At 37.0% G+C, this 21,324-nt stretch overlaps 1 protein-coding gene and 2 pseudogenes across 1 annotated transcript; all 3 read right to left on the reverse strand.

Moving 5' to 3' along the window:
* Nucleotides 1-145: 145 nt before the first annotated feature.
* LOC146406210 (olfactory receptor 5M10-like) lies at nucleotides 146-1,127 on the reverse strand (annotated as a pseudogene).
* Nucleotides 1,128-9,621: 8,494 nt separating this feature from the next.
* Nucleotides 9,622-10,559, reverse strand: LOC146406211 (olfactory receptor 5AP2-like; annotated as a pseudogene).
* A 4,560-nt stretch (nucleotides 10,560-15,119) lies between these two features.
* Nucleotides 15,120-16,073, reverse strand: LOC100518174 (olfactory receptor 5AP2). Its single transcript, XM_003122776.2, is given in 3 exon segments — nucleotides 15,120-15,224; nucleotides 15,226-15,731; nucleotides 15,734-16,073. Coding segments are annotated over 3 exon segments (951 nt in total).
* Nucleotides 16,074-21,324: the final 5,251 nt, after the last annotated feature.

Raw genomic sequence — 21,324 nt, forward strand, 5'->3', positions numbered from 1 at the left:
TAGCCTTGGAAACTCCATATGCCACAGGTGCAATCATAAAAAACAAAAAGACATAAAAACAAAATGAGAGAGAGAGAAATTGGAACTAGGAGCTCTGTCACAGACAGTATCTGTTACTCATTTACTGGCTCTAAAGATGATGTTGTCACAGATATTTAGTCATTTCAAATGAACAGACACTTAAATTGAAATTTTTTGAAAGATTTCTCTTAATCCTCGGCTGCAAGTCTTGGATCACATCCTTGTTCCTCATACTATAGATCAATGGGTTCAGCATTAGGCTCATAAAACTCTAAAAGACAGCAATTGTTTTGGACCCCTCCACAGACTTCTCAGATGGAGGCCTAAGTGCATGCAGAAGAGGGTCCCATAAAATAGAGTAACTGTTGTCAGATGAGAACCACAAGTAGAAAAGGCTTTGTGCCTGCCTTCTGAAGAATGGATCCTCAGGATGGCTGTGATGATGAAAAGGTAGGACAGGAGGATAATGAAGAGAGAGCTCGAGAGAGTAAAACCAGCAACTGCAAACATTGCCATCTTTTTGACCTAGGTGTCAGAGCAGGCCAACATTATGAGGGGAGGATCAGCACAGTAGAAATGATTGATCTCAAGGGAGCCACAGAAGGACAAGTGAGAAGTCAGCAGTGTCTGCGAGAGTCCATTAAGGAAGCCACAGGTGTAAGGGACTGTGGCTAGAGAGAGGCAGATGTTCTTGGACATCCTGGTGCTGTAATGTAAAGGGCTGCAGATGGCTACATAGCGATCCAAGGCCATTGAAGCAAGGATAAAAAAAACTCAGCGATCACCAGGGCAAGGAAGAGAAGACACTGTGTGAAGCACCCGGCACAGGAGCTGGTCTTCTGGTCTGTGAGGAAATTGCACAGCATGTTTGGAGGAATGTTGGAGGAATAGCAAATGTCCACAAAGGAGAGGTGGCTCAAGAAGAAGTACATGGGCGTCTGGAGGTGGGGATGGGTCCTGATCAGCAGGATCATGCCCAGATTCCCTGCCAGTGTGATTAGGTAGATCACCAGAAACACCCCAAACAGGATCTTCTCTAGCACTGAGTCACCTGTGAGTCCCAGGAGAATGAACTCCGTCACTACAGTGTGGTTTGAGGAAGACATGTTCTTATCGCTTGAAACCAAAAGTCACAAAAATGCGAAGAATTTGCTCTGATCTTGACTTTAGATTTATTCCATTCTTATGCCATTCCTTTCGGTCTATTTATATGTGCGAAAATTACTCTTCTCAACAAATTTGTCAAAATATCATCATAAACATTAATCTTGTGTTGTCTCTTTCCCTATATATCTCAAACACACACTCACAAACTCTCTCTCTCTCTTCCTATGTATCTCTAAGTTGTGTGTGTATATATACACATGCACATTTATACCTGTCTTCTTGGAGAACTCCACATAAGGTATGTTTTCATATTTGTGAAAATGAAAACCAGGGAAACGAATATCATGTACGAAAAACAGCAGACCAGTAGCATCATTCAAACAGACAAGTGAAAGTAGTTGAATTTTTACTCCCTCTAGTTTTGATATCCCAGTGTTTCAGACACAAAATCTAAGGCATGCCTTCAGAACAGCATTTTCACCTGAAACCCAGACTTTTCTGTCTTCATTACATTCAGAGGACATTGAGTTAGTAAATTTATCTCTTGAAATATGACTAAGAAATGACAGAATGAAGAATTATTTTCTCTGCTTGGTAAAGTCACCCACTCAATATTTATGTACAATCTAATTACTTTTTTTTTCTTTTTTAGATTTTGGGTTTATAGCAGTGAGCAGATTCTCTATCTTCATAAAGCTTGCATTGTAGGAGAAAGAAGAGATACGGACCACATAGACAAAGATCTACAACAGAATGTAAATTAGAAGAAAATACTTGTAAGCTATCAAAGATGGTGTGCTTTTAGATGGCTATTCAGAGAAAACAGAATTTGAACAATAAAAAAAGAATTCAAGTATCTAGAGAAGCAAGTCGTCATTTTTGGCTCCATTTTTAACATTTTTTTAACTAATATATGTGTAACACATTAGGATAATATTTAAATGTGGACTTAGCTCCCAGATGGAGTCAGTGTCTCTGTTTTGTTTTACTTTTTCTTCAGAAGAAAAAGATATGACTGAAAAAAATGTGCCTCAAGAATTGCACCTTGGCCTTTTTAAATTTAGTTTTCACATGGACATCACAAGAGCTTTCATGTTAGAACTGATTATTTAGAGATGCTCTGAAATATTAACATATGAATAGAAAAATCAAGCACAATAGATCAAACTATTTTTTTTCAAAATTAGTGAGATATCAAACAAAAGCACAAACATATCTTTTTAACAAATAAATGTAGAAAATGACCTACCTGTAAATGATGACATCATATTTTCTGAAAACAAGATGGGAAGATTTATAATGTATTTCTTAGGAATGTTCCCTAGGGCATTTTAAAAATAAATATTAAAATACAATCAAAATAAGTTTTGTTTCTCAAGCGCATAACTTTAATTTCATGCTTTGAGGTCTTAGATTCTCCTTCAAGGCCAAAATCTATACCCAACATCGTTTTATTCTGTTTGGTACTAAATGCCTAAGATCTTTGATAAAAATAGGGAAATTAACCAACCCTTTTAATAATACTCCCAAAGACATTCTATGATGCCACCATCACCCTCATTCCAAAACCAGACAGAGATACCACCAAAAGAAAACTATCGCCCAATATCATTGATGAATATAGATGCAAAAATTCTCAACAAAATATCAGCCAACCGAATCCAACAACATATGAAAAAAATCATAAACCATGACCAGGTAGAGTTCATCCCCAGTTCACAAGGATGGTGCAACATATGCAAATCAATCAACATCATAAACCACATTAACAAAAGAAAAGTCAAAAATCATATGATCATCTCAATAGATGCAGAAAAAGCATTTGACAAAATCTAACATCCATTCATGATCAAGACCCTCACCAAAGTGGGTATAGAGGGAACATTCCGAAATATAACCAAAGCCATTTATGATAAACCCACAGCAAATATAATCCTCAATGGGGAAAAACTGAAAGCCTTCTCACTCAAATCTGGAACAAGACAGGGATGCCCACTCTCACCACTGCTCTTCAACATAACTTTTGGAAGTCCTAGCCACAGCAATTAGACAAACAAAAGAAATAAAAGGCATCCATATAGGAAGAGAAGAGATAAAACTGTCACTGTATGCAGATACATAGAAAACCCTAAGACTCAACCCCAAAACTACTTGAACTGATTTATAAATTCAGCAAAGTAGCAGGGTATAAGAACTCAGTCGCATTTCTGTATACCAGCAATGAAATATTAGAAAAGGAATACAAAAACACGATACCTTTTAAAATTGTACCTCACAAAATCAAATACCTCGGAATACACCTGACCAAGGAGATAAAGGACCTATATGCCGAGAACTATAAAACTTTAATCAAAGAAATCAAAGAAGATGGAAAGAAATGGAAAGATATTCCATGTTCCTGGATTGGGAAAATCCATATTGTAAAAATGGCCATACTACCCAAAGCAAACTACAGATTCAGTGCAATCTCTATCAAATGACCCATGACATTTTTCACAGAACTAGAACAAACAATCCAAACATTTATATGGAACCACAAAAAGACCCAGAATCGCCAAAGCAATCCTGAGAAACAAAAACCAAGCAGGAGGCATAACTCGCCCAGACTTCAAGAAATACTACAAAGCCACAGTAATCAAAACAGTGTGGTACTCATATCAAAACAGACAGACAGACCAATGGAACAGAATATAGAGAACCCGGAAATAAACCCTGACACCTTTGGTCAATTAATCTTTGACCAGGGAGGCAAGACATAAAATGGGAAAAAGAATGTCTATTCAGCAGGCATTGCTGGGAAACCTGGACAGCTACATGCAAAGCAATGAAACGAGAACACACCCTCACACCATGCACAAAAATAAACTCCAAATGGCTGAAAGACTTCAATATACGACAGGACACCATCAAGCTCCTAGAGGAAAACACTCTCTGACATCAACATCATGAATATTTTCTCAGGTCAGTCTCCCAAAACAATAGAAATTAGAGCAAAAATAAACCCATGGGACCTAATCAAACTGAAAAGCTTTTGCACAGCAAAGGAAACCCAAAAGAAACCAAAAAGACAACTTTCAGAATGAGAGAAAATAGTTTCAAACGATGCAACCGACAAGGGCTTAATCTCTAGAATATACAAGCATCTTATACAACTCAACAACAAAAATGCCAATCAATCAATGGAAAAATGGGCAAAAGACCTGAATAGACATTTCTCCAAGGAAGATATGCAGATAGCCAGCAAACACATGAAAAAATGCTCATCATCACTGATCATAAGTGAAATGCAAATCAAAACTACCATGAGACACCACCTCACACCAGTCAGAATGGCCATCATTAATAAATCCACAAACAAATTCTGGAGGGGCTGTGGAGAAAAGGGAACCCTCCTGCACTGTTGGTCGGAAGGTAAACTGGTACAGCCACTATGGAGAACAGTTTGGAGATACCTTAGAAATCTATACATAGAACTTCCGTATGACCCCGCAATCCCACTCTTGGGCATCTATCCGGATAAAACTCTACTTAAAAGAGACACATGCACCTGCATGTTCATTGCAGCCCTATTCACAATAGCCAGGACATGGAAACAACCCAAATGTCCATCGACAGATGATTGGATTTGGAAGAAGTGGTATATATACACAATGGAATACTACTCAGCCATAAAAAGAATGACATAATGCCACTTGCAGCAACATGGATGGAACTAGAGACTCTCATCCTGAGTGAAATGAGCCAGAAAGACAAAGACAAATACCATATGATATCACTTATAACTGGAATCTAATATCCAGCACAAATGAACATCTCCTCAGAAAAGAAAATCATGGACTTGGAGAAGAGTCTTGTGACTGCCTGATGGGGGGGGAGGGAGTGGGAGGGATCGGGAGCTTGGGCTTATCAGACACAACTTGGAATACATTTACAAGGAGATCCTGCTGAATAGCAGTGAGAACTATGTCTAGATACTCATGTTGCAACAGAAGAAAGGGTGGGGGAAAAACTGTAATTGTAATGTATACATGTAAGGATAACTTCTTCCCCTTGCTGTACAGTGGGAAAATCAAAAAAATAGGAATAAAATAAAATAAAATATATATCAATAATAAAAAATATTATGATGGGAAGAGAATATGGATGGAAGAATTTGGAATTTTAATATGTAAAATAATAATATTCTCATCAGAAAGCTTCAATGATTCTCTATAAACACTTACGTGTGTCTGCTAAATGAATACCTGTTGACTTTAGATACATAAACATCATAAGAGTCAGATAATTAGAAATGCCACCCTAACATTGTTAGTTTTTTTACTTGTCTTTCTGTGATTATTTAATTGTCTATTTTGTTAAAGTTGTAGCATGTTCAGCATTTTACTGGAAGTTCTAATATGTTCCATAAAGTTATGCTAACTAGAAAGAAAAAATAAAAGTTATGTTATTCTTAGAGCCCATGATGTTAGATAGAATCTTCTTTTTAGTATATGCAAAAGGAATATTAACTAGACATTTTGGTAATCATTTTACAATATAAACTAATATTGAATCATTTTGTACCCCTGAAAATTTTTTTAATGTGCAAAAGAAAAGTTAAGAGTATATTTTGGAAGGTCATATCATTATAAAATCAATATACATAGATTATTACATTATAATATGAAAGCAAAGCACAGTTGGAAAATATTTTCAATATTATTTTGTTTTAACAGCAGAGGCATAAACTAGTGTGATCGTGGGATGGAAATCCTATAAAAGTGGATTGTGATGATCATTGTACAATTACAAATGTAATAAATTCATGGAGTAAGAAAAAAAGAAAATAAAGCATAAACTAGATAGAAATGATTTGCTAAAAAACTGCAAGGGGTACATACAGAAAACTGCAGAATAAATGTAGAAAGAAATTAAAGATGACCTTAATAATGGAGAGATATTTCTCACTTGTGGATTGGAATCTTCAATATTTTTATGTTGCCAAGTCTTCCTAAATTGATTAATAGTTTTAACACTGGTTCAGTCAACATTTGAACAGCTTATGTTTTTAATCTATAACTGACTCTAAAATATATAATATATAAAAGAAGACTTGGGTTAGCCAAATAAATTTTGAGAAGAAAAATTTAAGGATATATACTACCTCATGTTAAGTGTCAATAAGAAAGTACAGTACTCAAAACAATGTGTGGAACCAAGGCTAAGAGATTAATGATACAGAATAGAGTACCATAAATATATCCATTTATATATGGTAAGTGGGTTTTAGAACAAATGCACAAATGTATTTCAATGAAGAATACTACTGGGACAATTGAGTATCTGTATAGAAAATTTTAATTTCCATCTTTATATCATATCATAACCTAATACTCCAAAATTAACTTGATGTGAATCATACATTGAAATGTGATTCCTAAGTCTATAAGTCTGGAATTCCCACTGTGGCTCAGCGGAAAACCCACCTAATATCCATGAAGATGAGGATTCAACCTGTGGCCTTGCTCAGTGGTTTAAGGATCCCACATTGCAGTGAGCTTTGGTGTAGGTGGGCAGCTACAGCTCCAATTCCACCTCTAGCCTGGAGACTTCCATATGTCCCAGGTTCAACCCCCCCACAAAGAAAGATGAAAAATAAATAAGTCTACAAGTCCTCTGGGGGTGGGTGGGGGGAGGTAGCATGATCTTGAAGTAACAAATCTGTCTTATGAAGGACAGGAGAATCATTAATCATGAAACAAAAAATTACATGTTTCATGTCACCAAGTGTCAAAACATGAAAATTTCACTCATTTGTATTCTTCAAAAGTAATGTTACAATAATGAAAAAACAAGACATGAATTAGGAAAAATATGTGTCACATATTGGTAATTCTCACATTATTTCCTTTTTTTTCACTGTTCGTACAGTTGTTATGGTAATCCGTGATCAGTGGTCTTTGATGGACACAGTTTTGGTGCCCCAAAACTCTAAATTTTTTTTGTACATCGCAAGCTGTGTCCATATAAGAGAATGAACTTAATAAATGTTTTGCGTGATCTGACTGGCACACTGACTACTTGTTCCCTCTCTTCCTCTACTAGGGCTTATCTATTATCTGAGACACAATGACATTGGAATTAAGCTGATCATTAACCTTATAGTAACCTTGGATTCAGAATATCTAGCTAAGATAATAAAAATGTCTACACTAAACCACAGATTTTCATTGTAAATGAAAGAGTCTTAAATTGGAAGAAGATGCCATCTAGGATTTTCATGGCTAGAGAGAAGTATTTACCTTAAAATTTCAAAGGATATGTTGACTTCTTCAATAGAGGCTATTGCAGCTCATGACTTTAAATTGAAGCTGATGCTGGTTTACCATTCTGAAAACTCTAGGGTCCTTAAAAAGTATACTAAATCTACTCTACCTGAAACAATGAAGCCTGGAAAACAGCACATTTATTTACAACATAGTTTACTGAATATTTTAAGCCAGCTATTGAGAACTACTGCTCATTAAAAAAATACCTTTAATAAAAATATGATTACTCATCAATGATCCACATGTTCATCAAAGAGCTCTGATCAAGATGTACAATAATATTAATGTTGTCCTATGCCTGCTAACACAACATCCATTCTGTAGTCCATGAATCAAAGAATCATTTGAATTTCAAGTCTTTATTTAAGAAATAGGTTTTGTAGGACTACAGTAGTCATAAGTAGTGATTCATCTGATGGATCTTGGCGAAACAAATTAAAAACCTTATAGAAAGGATTCACTATTCTGTATGTCACTAAGAACCTTCATGATCCAGGACAAGATGTCGAAATATCAATATTAATGAGAGTTTGGAAAAACATTTTTAGATGACTTTGAGGGGCCTATGATTTTAGTGGAGAAAATAACTGCAGATGTGGTGGAATAGCAAGAAAACTAGAATTAGAAGTGGGCCTGAAGATGTGACTGAATTGCTGAAATATCATGATCAAACTTTAACAGTGGAGGAGCTGCTTCTATAGATGAGCACAGAAAGTGGTTTCTTGAGGGATAACCTACTGGTGAAGCTGCTGTGAAGACTATTGAAATGATAATAAAGAATTTAGAATATAATATAAAATTAATTGATGAAGTACTGGCAGGTTGAGAGGAATGACCCCAGTTTAAAAGAGGTTCTTCTTTTGTTTGTTTGTTTGTTTGTCTTTTTAGGGCTGCACCCACAGCGTATGAAATTTCTGGCTAGGAGTCAAATTGGTAGCTTCCGGCCTATGCCCAAGCCACAGCAACATGAGTTCCAAGCCACATCTGTGACCTACACCACAGCTTATGGCAAAATTGGATCCTTAACCCAATGAGCAAGGCCAGAGATCAAACCCATGTCCTCGTAGATACTAGTTGGGTTCATTATCACTAAGCCATGATGGGAACTCCTTAAAAGAAGTTCTAATGTGGGTAAAATACTATGGAATAGCATTGCTTGCATCAAAGAAATTGTTTGTGAAAGAATGATCAGTTGATGGGCAAACTTCATTATTGTCTCGCTCGCTTTTTTTCCTTTTGATTTTTTTAGGGCCACACCCGTGGCATATGGAAGTTCCCAGACTAAGGGTCCAATTGGAGCTCTGGCCACTGGCCTACACCAGAGCCACAGCAACTCTGAATCTGAGCCATGTCTGTGACCTACACCACAGCTCATGGCAACGCTGGATCCTTAACCCACTGAGTGAGGCCAGGGATCAAACCTGCATCCTCATGGATGCTAGTCAGGTTCATTAACTGCTGAGCCATGACAAGAACTCCCATTATTGTCTCATTTTAAGAAATTGCCCACTCAACATTCAGCAACTGCCACCCTGGTCAGTCAGCATCAACATTGAGGAAAGACCCTCCTCTAGCAAAAAGATTATGACTTTTGAATGCTCAGATGAAGTTAGTATCTTCTAGCAATAAAGCATTTTTAATTAGGGTATATACATTAGTTTTTAGACATAATGCTATTGTGTACTTAATAAACTATAGTACAATGAGGATGTAACTTCTACATGCATTGAAAAACCATATATATATATAATATATAATGCCATATATATCATATATACACACAACGCACACACACACACACACACACATACATCTATATATATATATATATATATATATATATATATATATATGCCATTCTGTAACTTGCTGTATTATGATGCTTACTTTGCTGCTTTGATCTGGAATTGAACCCAGAGTATCTCCAAGGTGTATGCCTGTATTGGGTTTTATGCCTCCAAGCAGGGAGTTGAAATGTGATATATGTTTATTTTCAAGTATATAGGTTCTATGGAGTAAGTGGGATTTATACAGAGCAACAATATTCTCCAGGATGTCTGAGACATTTGGTCAAATTCCACTATCAGAACTTTGTAGCAGAATGATATGGAGCCAGAGTACATGAAGGTGGATTTTGTCATTTCTAAGTTCCCCCAGAGTCCTAAAACCCCAGGCTTTAATCATTCTAAATACAGAAGCAAAAAGAGGTTGTTTTAAAAATTTTACCTAAGGAGGTTTTAACCTCTTTGTCTCTCAGACTGTAGATGAGAGGATTTAACATGGGGATGACCACCGTGTAAAATACGGACACCACTTTGTCTTGGTCCATCGCATAACTGGAGCTGGGGCAGAGATAAATGAACAGGATTGTGCCAAAGAAGATGGTGACCCCCACCAAGTGGGAAGCACAGGTGGAGAAGGCTTTGTGCCTCCGCTCAGCAGAACTGATCTTCAAGATCACAGTGAGGATGTAGAGATATGAAATGAGAATAGTCAGAAGGCAACTCAGTTCATTAAAACTGTCAAAAGCAAAAATGACAATTTCATTGACACGTGTGTCAGAACAAGAGAGTTTCAGGAGCAGTGGCGTGTCACAGAAAAAGTGGTTGATGACATTTAAATGGCAGAATGACTGTTGGAAGGTAAGGCCAGTGTGAATGGCAGCATTTATAAAGCCTGCAAGATACGTGGTCAGCACCAGCGGGACATTAAGATAGGGGGACATAGTGACTGTGTAAAGAAGAGGCTTAAAATGGCTGCATAACAGTCATAGGCCATCATGGTCAACAGGAAGCCCTCAATGCCAGCAAAAGAACCAAAAAAGAAGAATTGAGTGGCACATGCACTACATGAAATGATGGGGTTCTTCACCCAGAAATTCACCAGCATATTAGGGGTAATGACAGAAGAATAACAGAAGTCAATGAGGGACAAGGTACTGAGGAAAAAGTACATTGGAGTGTGAAGATGTGAGTCAATCTTGATTATTAGGATCATGCCAAGATTTTGAAACACAGTGATCATATAGATGAGTAGAAGTGCCATAAAAAGAAGACACTGTGGCTCTGGATGATCGCTAAACCCCAGGAAAATGAATTCAGTCACTGATGAATAGATGCTCATACCTTGTCTCAGAATGGATGATTCACTTGTGGAGATAAGACAGAACCCAAGGAAATAAATTTTACAAAAAATACCAAGAAAATCAAACAATTAATTTTCTGCTCTAAGTAAGATCTCTTCCAAAATGGCCTAGGAATGTGTGTACTAAACTTCTTTCTTTCTCTCTTTCTTTCTTTCTTTCTTTCTTTCTTTCTTTCTTTCTTTCTTTCTTTCTTTCCCTTTCTTTCTTTCTTTTTCTTTCTTTCTTTCTTTCTTTCTTTCTTTCTTTCTTTCTTTCTTTCTTTCTTTCTTTCTTTCTTTCTTTCTCTTTCTTTCTTTCTTTCTTTCTTTCTTTCTTTCTTTCTTTCTTTCTTTCTTTCCTTCTCTTTCATTTTTCTGCAAAACTGCAACAGAATAAAACAGATTTCTTAAGTAAACTCAGTAAACTATTTTATTTAAAAATGAATATTTAGGAGTTTCCATTGTGGCTCAGTGGGATAAGGACACAGCATTGTCTCTGTGAGGATGTGGGTTTGATCCCTGGACTTACTCAGTGGGTTACGGATATGGCATTGCCACAAGCTATGGAATAGGTCACACATGTGGCTCAGATCCACTGTTGCTGTGGCTGTGGCTGTGGCCTCAGCTGCAGCTCCGATTTGACCCCTGGCTTAGGAACTTCCATATAACACAGATGTGGCAATTAAATATGTGTGTGTGTGTGTGTGTGTGTGTGTGTGTGTGTGTGTGTGTGTGGTCTTTCATAATCAACCCCATTCGTCTATATCCTACTCTACTTCCCAACCTTTATCTCCTCCTCCCTTGTTCCTGACTTCATGATTATCTAATTTCTTTGTATTCCCCTTGGCAGTGAAATGTATGATACAACTGAATACACTTGCTGTATACAGTTCCGTTTCTTCTGTTTTCTATTAAACCCAGTCTAATCAAGCTTTCATTCATCACTCCACAGAAATTGCTCCTATCAAAGTCATCAGGGGTCGTTACATTGCCGAATTCAGTGGTCAATTCTCAGTCCTCATCTTTTTGATCTATTAATAACATTTAGCAGAGTTCATTGCTAACTACACCTTGAAAAACTTTATCTCACTACCCAGACACCAGTCTGAGGTTTCCTCCTATTGTAGGGATTGCTTCTTCTCAATCTTTGTTTGTCCCTCTTCTTTTCTTTGACTCTGAAGGTTAGAGTAGCTCAGAACTACTCACTTCTTGATCCTCCTTGCTGTTCTGTTTACACTCCACCTTGGTGATCTTGTTCAGCCTCATGACTTCAAATACTATCTATACACTTATGACTTCTGAATTTATATCTCCAATCCTGATCTTTTCTCCAAATTTGGCTTATAATTCAACTGCTTATTTACATCTTCACGTTAACATCAAGTAGTGACTCAACATGACCCACAACTTATTTGGTCCTTTAATTTTTTTCAAAACATAACATTCCCTATCTCAAGTAAATGACAACTCTCTACTCCCATTTGTTCAGATAAAACTAAATACAAACAAATAGATATTAGAAAAATTGTTCTCTTTTCTTTCTCACACACTCTGTAACCAGTCTATCAGATTGTTGTGTTGTCTCTACCTTCAAAATAACTATATCGACAAGCCAACCACCTCCAACCACCTCTATTCCGATAGGAAGCCTCAAGCACACATCATCTTTCCATCTAGATTATTGCAATAGCCCTTTAAGTTATCTTTCTATCTCTAAAATCAGCCAAAATCCTTTCCTGTAAAATGCTACCTTTAAAATCGTGCAGCCATTTTGTAGAGCTCTACCTTATGCATACATATGAAATATTCATATATATTAACAAACATATAAATTGACAGAAATGGGAATTATATTCTATATGATGTATAGAATCTTACATAAATGTACATATATATGCAGATAAAGGCTGAATATTGAAGTATTTTCTCTATCTGTGCATTTAATTGTACAAAATAATTTTATTTAATGCCCTGCAGAGAACATTAAATATGCCAAGTATTTTGGCACTCTTTCTTCATGAAATTAATTAAATATCCAAACTTTATACACACACAAAAACACACGTATATACATATATGCACACATATATGCATGTATACATATATATGGTGTATGCATGTGTGGAGTATTGTATAAAATTATCATCTGTTATTAACCCTTGCTTCTAGAAAAATCCATGTTTGTTTAGTTGGCAATATTAAATTAAATGTTTCAGACATATTACATTTAAGAAATTTAGTCTTAATTACTTGAATGTTTTTTGAATCCTCTTGAAAACTTTCTATATCCAAACACTTAAGATAAATTAAATAATCTACCTTTTGCCTTTAAGAAATATTCACTGGAAGTTGTAGTATTTATTATTTTAGTCTAGTTTTATTTATCGGTTTTTGGAGGAATATGAGTTTTCTTCCTTGCAATGTGAAATTTATAGCTTCAATGAAAATAGAAGTGGCATAAAGAATTCAGCTATGACACCATTAAGACATGGTTAATTAATTCAACAAATAGTAGAAAATGCTGCTTCTGAATCTGAGGCAGAGGTTCAGCCTATTATAGTTGTGACAGTGCTCTTGAGAGGTAATCATCTCTACAAAACACTAAAAAATACAAAGCTTGATATAAGCTAGTCCAAAATTAAAACATCCACTTATTTTTCACTGAGATAATTGAACTGCATTCTCCCTAGTGAGCCATTCATACCCTGGAGAATAACTTAGAAATTAGAGAAAGGCAAAATCTCTTTGATAGTCTTCAGAATCCATTGCACATCAAATTGAAAAAAGTGGAACAGGACTTATTAGGTCCTTCCTTCAATTTCAGAATTCCACTTAAAATGTAATCCTTACTTATTTCTATTAGAATATGAATCTCACTGCATTAATTCATTCATTCAACAAATAAAGAGTGAATTTGTTTTATGTGGTGGAAGTATCCGTGGTACTGGTAGAGTAATCAAAATCAATCTTGTTTATTCACACTGCCAGTGTGGAAAGTTACAAGTAGGAGGGACATCATAACCTCAGAGATCCTCTCTGAGGGGAGAGAGGTCTGAGACTTGCGTCAGGTTCCCCAGCTTTGGGGATCTGCACCAGGAACATGAGCCTCCATAACATCTGGCTTTGGAAACCAGAGTGCTTTGGGAAACAGATACTACACTCTGGAAGGGCTTGCACATAATATCACCATCTCTAAATCTCAGTACAGATGTAAAAGCATGAAAAGCTCCTGAGTTGTATAAGGAGACTCCTTGATTCATTTTAGGACTTGTGCTAAAGGGATTGGTATCTGGTGAAACTTTCTCTAGGAATGAAATGCCTGATGGGCACCTTTTGTTTTTCTCTCCTTCCACCTACCTGGCCCAGTACTGGCAGACATCATCTCTGTCACTGTCCATCAATCTAGCTGACACACACCTTGCCCCAGCATTACCAAGAGGACCAGCTCACCCAAACCTTTTACCATGGACAGCACCTCCAAACCAGCACCTGGCCCACCTCATCCAGAGGTTGGCTTTGTCCAGCACCAATACACATCTTTTATACCAAGCTAATATGACAGGATATAGGTTTTTATTTAAGTTATTTTAAAAGTCACATAGCCGGTTGCTGATTAAGCTTTTATTCTGACATTTAGGCATTTAACAATCATTAGCATTTGAGGAAGCTTGGCATGAGCTATCTATACATAGCATCTAGAGAATCACCATTGTGATTCTGCAGATGGTGTGCCTAGGTTTGCACCTCGGTTCTCCTTGCTAATGCATATCCTGCTAAAGACCCCTCATAAACCCCTTGGGGCCATGAGGCTCCTCTTTATTTTATTCTTAAGTGGACATATCATGCTGTGCAAACCACGTGCCTATACCAATGCATTAAGTCCTCATTCAGCTGACCCTATGAATAACTTATACCTTTAGGTCTTTGTTCTTAAGCTTAAGTCATTTACCTGCACTGTGACTGTTTTCCAAGCAGAAAGATGGGGTAAAGTAAAGCAGGACAAGATGGAATTTTCAGCAAAGAGGCTAAGAAAATATTGTAGAAACATGTCTCGTGACAGAGTCTATTTGCCCAGATCTAATCAAACAATAACACATATATAGACATAGATACATATATATATATATATATATATATACATACACACATATATACACTATATATATATACATTATATATAATAAAACAGAGTGTAAAAAAACAAAAATATTGAAATAGAGTCTTAGACTCAGGACTGCAAATTCCAAGTAGTTTGATACTTTACCAAGCATTTCTTTCCCCAACTGTGTTTATTGATCCTCTTGGCCCATGGATACACATTTAAGACACCAGAAGATTAAGACATATAACTTATTTTAGTTTTTAATGATTGTAAACCATTACTGTTTATTTAATAAATAATTAGTGAATAATTACTTCTCGAAATGAACTCCCCACATCAGTATACCTCATTTTAAACAATCTACTTTAACATAGAAAAACAGCGTAAGCACGTAGACAATACAGTTAACATGAAAACATTTTCTTCTTCTGTAACAAGATAATGGATAACATGGATTTTTACAATATCTGTTTATGTAAAACCTTCTTTAGGGCCTCTTTCACATCCTTATTTTTCACACTGTAGATGAGAGGATTTAGCATAGGGATCACTACTGTATAAAAAAACAGAGACAATCTTGTCCTGCTCCATTGAGTAGCTGGATGTAGGACGCAAGTACATGAAGAGAATTGTCCCAAAGAATATGGTGACAGCCATGAGGTGAGAGGCACAGGTGGAGAAGGCTTTGTGTCTGCCCTCTAGGGAGGGAATCCTCAAGATGGCAATGAGGATGCACAGGTAGGAAATGAGGACAATCATAACACAGGTTATAACAATAAAACTGGAGAAAGCCATGATCACAATGCTGTTGATGTGGGTGTCAGAGCAAGAGAGTTTGAGCAGGGGGGGAGTATCACAGTAGAAATGATTAATCTTATTGGAACTACAAAAGGACAATCTGAAAGTCATTCCTGCGTGTATGGCTGCATTCTCAAAGCCTGCTAGGAATGAGGTAGCTACTAGCAAGAAGCAAATTCTCCCAGACATGAGAACAGGATAGAGCAGGGGATTCCAAATGGCTGCATAGCGGTCATATGCCATCATGGCTAACAGGAAGCATTCAGTCCCCAGAAGGAGCTAAAGAATTCGATCTGGGCAGCACACCCTTTAAAAGAAATGGCCTTGCTCTCAGCGACAAGGTTCACCAGCATCTTAGGAGTGACAGAAGAGGAGTAAGAGGCATCAACAAAGGAGAGGCTGCTGAGAAAGAAATACATGGGGGTGTGGAGACAGAGATCAATCTTAATTAACAAAACCATCCCCAAGTTACCCACCATGGTGGTCATATAGATTATTAGAAACAATCCAAAGAGGACAACTTGTAGATCTGAATTGTCTGAGAGTCCTAAGAGAATAAATTCTGTCACCTCTGTTTGATTCTTGCCTTGGACATCTTTGGTATATCTGATCATTTGAGCTACAATAAGAGAGAAGATAGAGCATCCATTTGGTCATATGAATACATGACAGAGCTATAAACATATATTTGCTGACATGTACACATTCAAATTCTAACAGAAGTGTGCAACTTGAAAACCTTATTAAAATGTGTATTAGCCTTGATGTCAAGTAAAAATACATGAAAGACTGTTGAGCTCTATGTGTGCTGCCCACTAGCAAATGATTTTCAGAAGAGTGACTTAATAGCCTTAACTTAGATCACTCCTAGCATGAACTATTTATTGGGTAATTACAGAAACTTATCCTGAAGAAGTATTTTGTCATTATTTATGATAAATAAATAATGAAAAATAAATAAATGCATACTGTTTTAGACACAACTTCTGGAGAAAAATGTCCAAATGAATTCAGGCCCCTGACTGTTCCTCTACAGTATTAACGGCATGAGTGAAAAATATTGAAAGTCAATAAAACTGGAGTTCCCATCGTGGCGCAGTGGTTAACGAATCCGACTAGGAACCATGAGGTTGCGGGTTCGGTCCCTGCCCTTGCTCAGTGGGTTAACGATCCGGCGTTGCCGTGAGCTGTGGTGTAGGTTGCAGACGCGGCTTGGATCCCGCATTGCTGTGGCTCTGGCATAGGCCGGTGGCTACAGCTCCGATTCAACCCCTAGCCTGGGAACCTCCATATGCCGCGGGAGCGGCCCAAGAAATAGCAACAACAACAAAAGACCAAAAAAAAAAGACAAAAAAAAAAAAAAGAAAGTCAATAAAACTAATCAGCAATGCCAAACAATAAAAAAGAGTTTGGGTTCCCTGGGGGTGGGGGGAATTTTAAAAATTGTTGGCCAAGCCAAGAGATAGGATACCCCTTACAGCTAGCATGGTTCCAAACCTATCCACATTTCCCAGCATCAGCATTTACAGAAAAAAAATTCAGTTAAATATTGAGCATTTAGAATAATTCCCTCCAATATTTAGAGAATCACACTGTGAGAATGAATAGACATCCCAGTCAAAAGCAGTAAGAACAAGCCATAGCAGTGAAAACTCCTAACTCTTGATTCACAAGATCATGACAGAACAAGGAGATATCACCAGCAGCAAGAAGAATATTCCAGCTACCATATTCAATCTGGGGAATAATTTAACACCAGATCATCTAAATGGAAATAAAATCCACTCCCTGCAGCATGTAAAAGTGAAATCTAGGACAAAAGAAAGAAGACAGAAGAAAAGATAGAAAGAAAGGAAAAAAGGAAGGAAGAGAAGGAGGAAGGAAGGAAGGAAGGAAGGAAGAAAGGAAGGAAGGAAGGAAGGAAGGAAGGAAGTTCCTGTCGTGGCACAGTGGAAACAAATCTGACTAGGAACCATGAGGTTGTGGGTTCATTCCTTGGCCTCGCTCAGTGGGTTAAAGTTTTGTCATTGCTGTGAGCTGTGGTGTAGGTCACAGACACAGCTCCAATCTGGTGTTGCTGTAGCAGAGGCTGGCAGCTGTAGCTCCAATTGGACCCCTAGCCTGGGAACTTCCATATGCCACAGGTGTGGCCCTAAAAAGACAAAAGAAAAGCATGAAAGGAAAGAAAAAGAAGGAAAGAAAGAAAGAAAGAAAGAAAGAAAGAAAGAAAGAAAGAAAGAAAGAAAGAAAGAAAGAAAGAAAGAAAGGAAGGAAGGAAGGAAGGAGGGAAAGAAGGAAAGAAAGAAGGAAAGAAAGAAGGAAAGAAAGAAGGAAAGAAAGAAAGAAAGAAAGAAAAGGAATGAGGGAGGGAGGGAAGGAAGGAAGGTAGGTGTGGAGGAGAGGAAAGAAGGAAGAAAGAAAATTCAAAATAGATGTCCAACCTAGATCTTCCAAGTTAAAGTTTAGGCACCAACCCCAGTGGAGGTCTTCATTTCCACTCCAATTCTCTACTTGATCCATGACTTCAGATTATTAAACAGTAGAGAAAATGGTTCTAATCCAGCTGGCAATTTATAGCTCAAAGTGTTGAATTATTTATCATTCACAGCAGGAAGTTATTTGATGCTATCTAAAATCGAAACACAGATCAAAGCAACCCAACACCTATGCTAATATTGGAGTTAATGGAGCTATTAAGCACAGTTGGGAAGAAGGGTGGGCAGCAAGTGTTCCATTATCACAGACACTGCTGCACACAAGTACACAAAAGTGCCTGTTCATGCTCTGCTTCACCTAGTTTCCAGTGGGACAGGGGCTCAAAATCCTAACCAGCAATAAAACCTGGCATTTTTATACAGTATTAAAATACCCTCAAAGTGTCATTATACCCATTTATCTTATCTAGGCTTGCCACAAATCAGTGAAGAAAATAAGCAAGTACAAGTTCAAGAGCATTAATAAGATTATCTTTTGATTATATTAATAAGATTATCTAAACAGGTCAGTGAAATGTAGGGCTTTCCGAGATAATCCATGGTGAATCCAGGCCAGAACCTAGGTCTCTGGAAGCCACATTATTACTTCCCCAACACTGCATTGCCTCTCTTCTGATTTCACGGGACAGATGTATATCCCTGGTCCTCTTCCTTGGACTAAACTTTCTCTTTAAACTTCAAAGATAAGCATCTCTGGAAGGAATTAAAAGGAGGAATGGATTTTTCCTCTCATCTTCAACCAGAAACTTTCCCTGAGAGTACGTTCGTATCAGAAATAATAAAAGGAATAAAATCCCTGAGACATTTTTGTATGTGTGCTAGACATGCAAAGGCAAAGATGAATAAAAATAACAAGGTATAAAGATGTATTGAGTGCTCCCTATGCTTTACAAGCACTGTGTTAAGATTTTTGCTGCAGGATTTTATTTAAATTGTATGAGATAAACAGTATTATAACCATTTTTTGCACATGGGAAATGGGAGGAACAGAAGGTCGGTGACTTGTCCACAATCCCAGAGATAGCCTATGGAGGTCTAATTTATTTCCAGTTAATGAAATTTTCAGTTCTCATTCTGAAATTTCACAGTCAACACCCTAGTCCAGAGATTCTCCATCTTGGTTGTCACTTTCTAAGAGTTTGTGGAAATAATAGTGAGATTTCCTGAGACTCACTGGTATTTAAAAAGGCCTTAAAATCATATTATTTAGTGCCCTTTATATTTCTGCTAATGGCTAACAGATCATGTATTGATAAAAATGGACAGAGTGTTTATTTAACATACTTTCTTAGCCACTCAGTGCCCTTGGAACTTTGGGTGTAAAGGTGATTGGAAAAATTAACAGGATTGTGAATTTTTCTCCAGGTTAGTAACTGACATGGACAGAACCTTCAATATATTTTCTTACCTTTCTTAACTGCTGGAATTCTATTTGATTCCTTTGCCTAAATTCACCAAAAAGAGAAAATCAGGAAAAAAACCTAAAATATTCTTAGAGATGTCCACTCTAATTCTCCCAGGTTAAGCAGTAGGCTCAGGTGGAAGAGACTTACTTAAAACACCATTTGTTACAGAGATAAGAAAACTGCAACACTTTATTTATTTTTTTATTTATTATTTTTTTTATTTTCCCACTGTACAGCAAGAGGATCAAGTTATACTTACATGTATACATTACAATTACATTTTTTCCCACCCTTTGTTCTGTTGCAACATGAGTATCTAGACAAAGTTCTCAATGCTATTCAGCAGGATCTCCTTGTAAATCTATTCTAAATTGTGTCTGATAAGCCCAAGCTCCCGATCCCTCCCCTCCCATCAGGCAGCCACAAGTCTTTTCTCCAAGTCCATGATTTTCTTTTCTGAGGAGATGTTCATTTGTGCTGAAACACTTTATACCTTCCCTGTCATAAGAGAGTTTCTCTTGAATTCAGCAGAGACTGAATACTTCATTATTTTTCCTTAAAGGTAAGTACCTCAATCTGTTAAAATGTAAAATACATTTCAAAATATAGAGTATGTTGCTGCAGTGCAGCTGCAATATTTTTTCCAGCTATTTCAAATTGTGGAATCCCTAGACCAGAGGCTAGAGGAAGCATCACATCTTGTTTTAAACAGGATATATTCTTTGTTCTTTAGTCTCTGGGGACTACATCCCTCATGTCACTTCATTTTATTCCACTGATTTTATTTTTCTATGGAACTAAAGATATCACATGTCCCTTTCATATTTCTCTCCTTTACCCTCAAGACAGCTGGGCTCAATTCCCAGCAGAGAAGGAATTTTCAGTCCCATATTCCTAACCACTATTAAACATCTTTTTCTTGTCCCTTCCTGACAGTTAGTGGTCTGGTCCCCTTGGGAGCATTTAAAGTCTCCAAAAAAAGAGCAGTTTAGTTCCACTTCTGGCCTTGCCTTGTATAAGTACTCCGGGCACATATAAGTTAGCCTACCTGAATCATGGTGGGGGACTAATTGCAGGAGGTGCAAGGATGTAGCCAGAACAAGGATTGTCTTGGCTTTCAGTCCTGGCTCTGTATCTCACCAATTGTGTGACTTCAGATAATGCATAAAATCCAATTGGGCCTTGGCTTGTTCATTTCTATGTGAGAATATAGATATCTACCCCATGGGATGACTCTGCAGATAATTAAATGAATGTGAACTGTTGCATCCAATGATCATAGATAGATGTTTTCCCCACCTTGACTCCTCCTGACAGTCCAGAGTAAGAAATCATTATCAGCCTATGTAGCCTAGAGAGAGATGTACAAGATTTCCTATTGCCTAAATATATCTTCCATATAAGAGATGCAGAGTCTGAAACAAAGACCCATATCTTATGATCATTTACATTGTCTATCTTTAAGAAGACCCACTAATAAGTTCCTCTCTCAATGCAATGTAATCACTGAAATTTTCACTAAATACTAAGGGACATAAACATTTAAAAGATGTGTTGCTTTACCTCTAGCAATTCAGACAATATCTGCATTATTTTGTTAAATATTAAACCTTTGCTTTTTTGTGTTAGTACATTGGAGGGAAAATAGAGTAGTCTCCAATCAACACACAGTTTGAAACATAATTTGCAAACAATGAGGATGTATTTATCAACTGTAAGGAAACAAGCACTCCTTTACATTGCCTGGGAAAAATTGGAATATTTAGCAAAATTTCATATTAAATTCCCCTATGAATCAACATTCCCACTCCTCAGAACCCACTTAGGTGATGTGCTTGTAAAAGTAGGAAAAAAAATGTGCACTAAGATATTTATTGCCAGATTTTTTTCTTCCAATAACAAAAGACCAAAACAAACTCAAATGTATATCAAAAGGATACTTGATAAATAAACAATGGTATATC

This window comes from Sus scrofa, chromosome 1, assembly GCF_054392235.1.
Source record: "Sus scrofa isolate SSC_HxYL_T2T_F1_AM1 chromosome 1, Sscrofa_HxYL_maternal_Yorkshire_Landrace_v2.0, whole genome shotgun sequence".
Classification (NCBI taxonomy): domain Eukaryota; kingdom Metazoa; phylum Chordata; class Mammalia; order Artiodactyla; family Suidae; genus Sus; species Sus scrofa.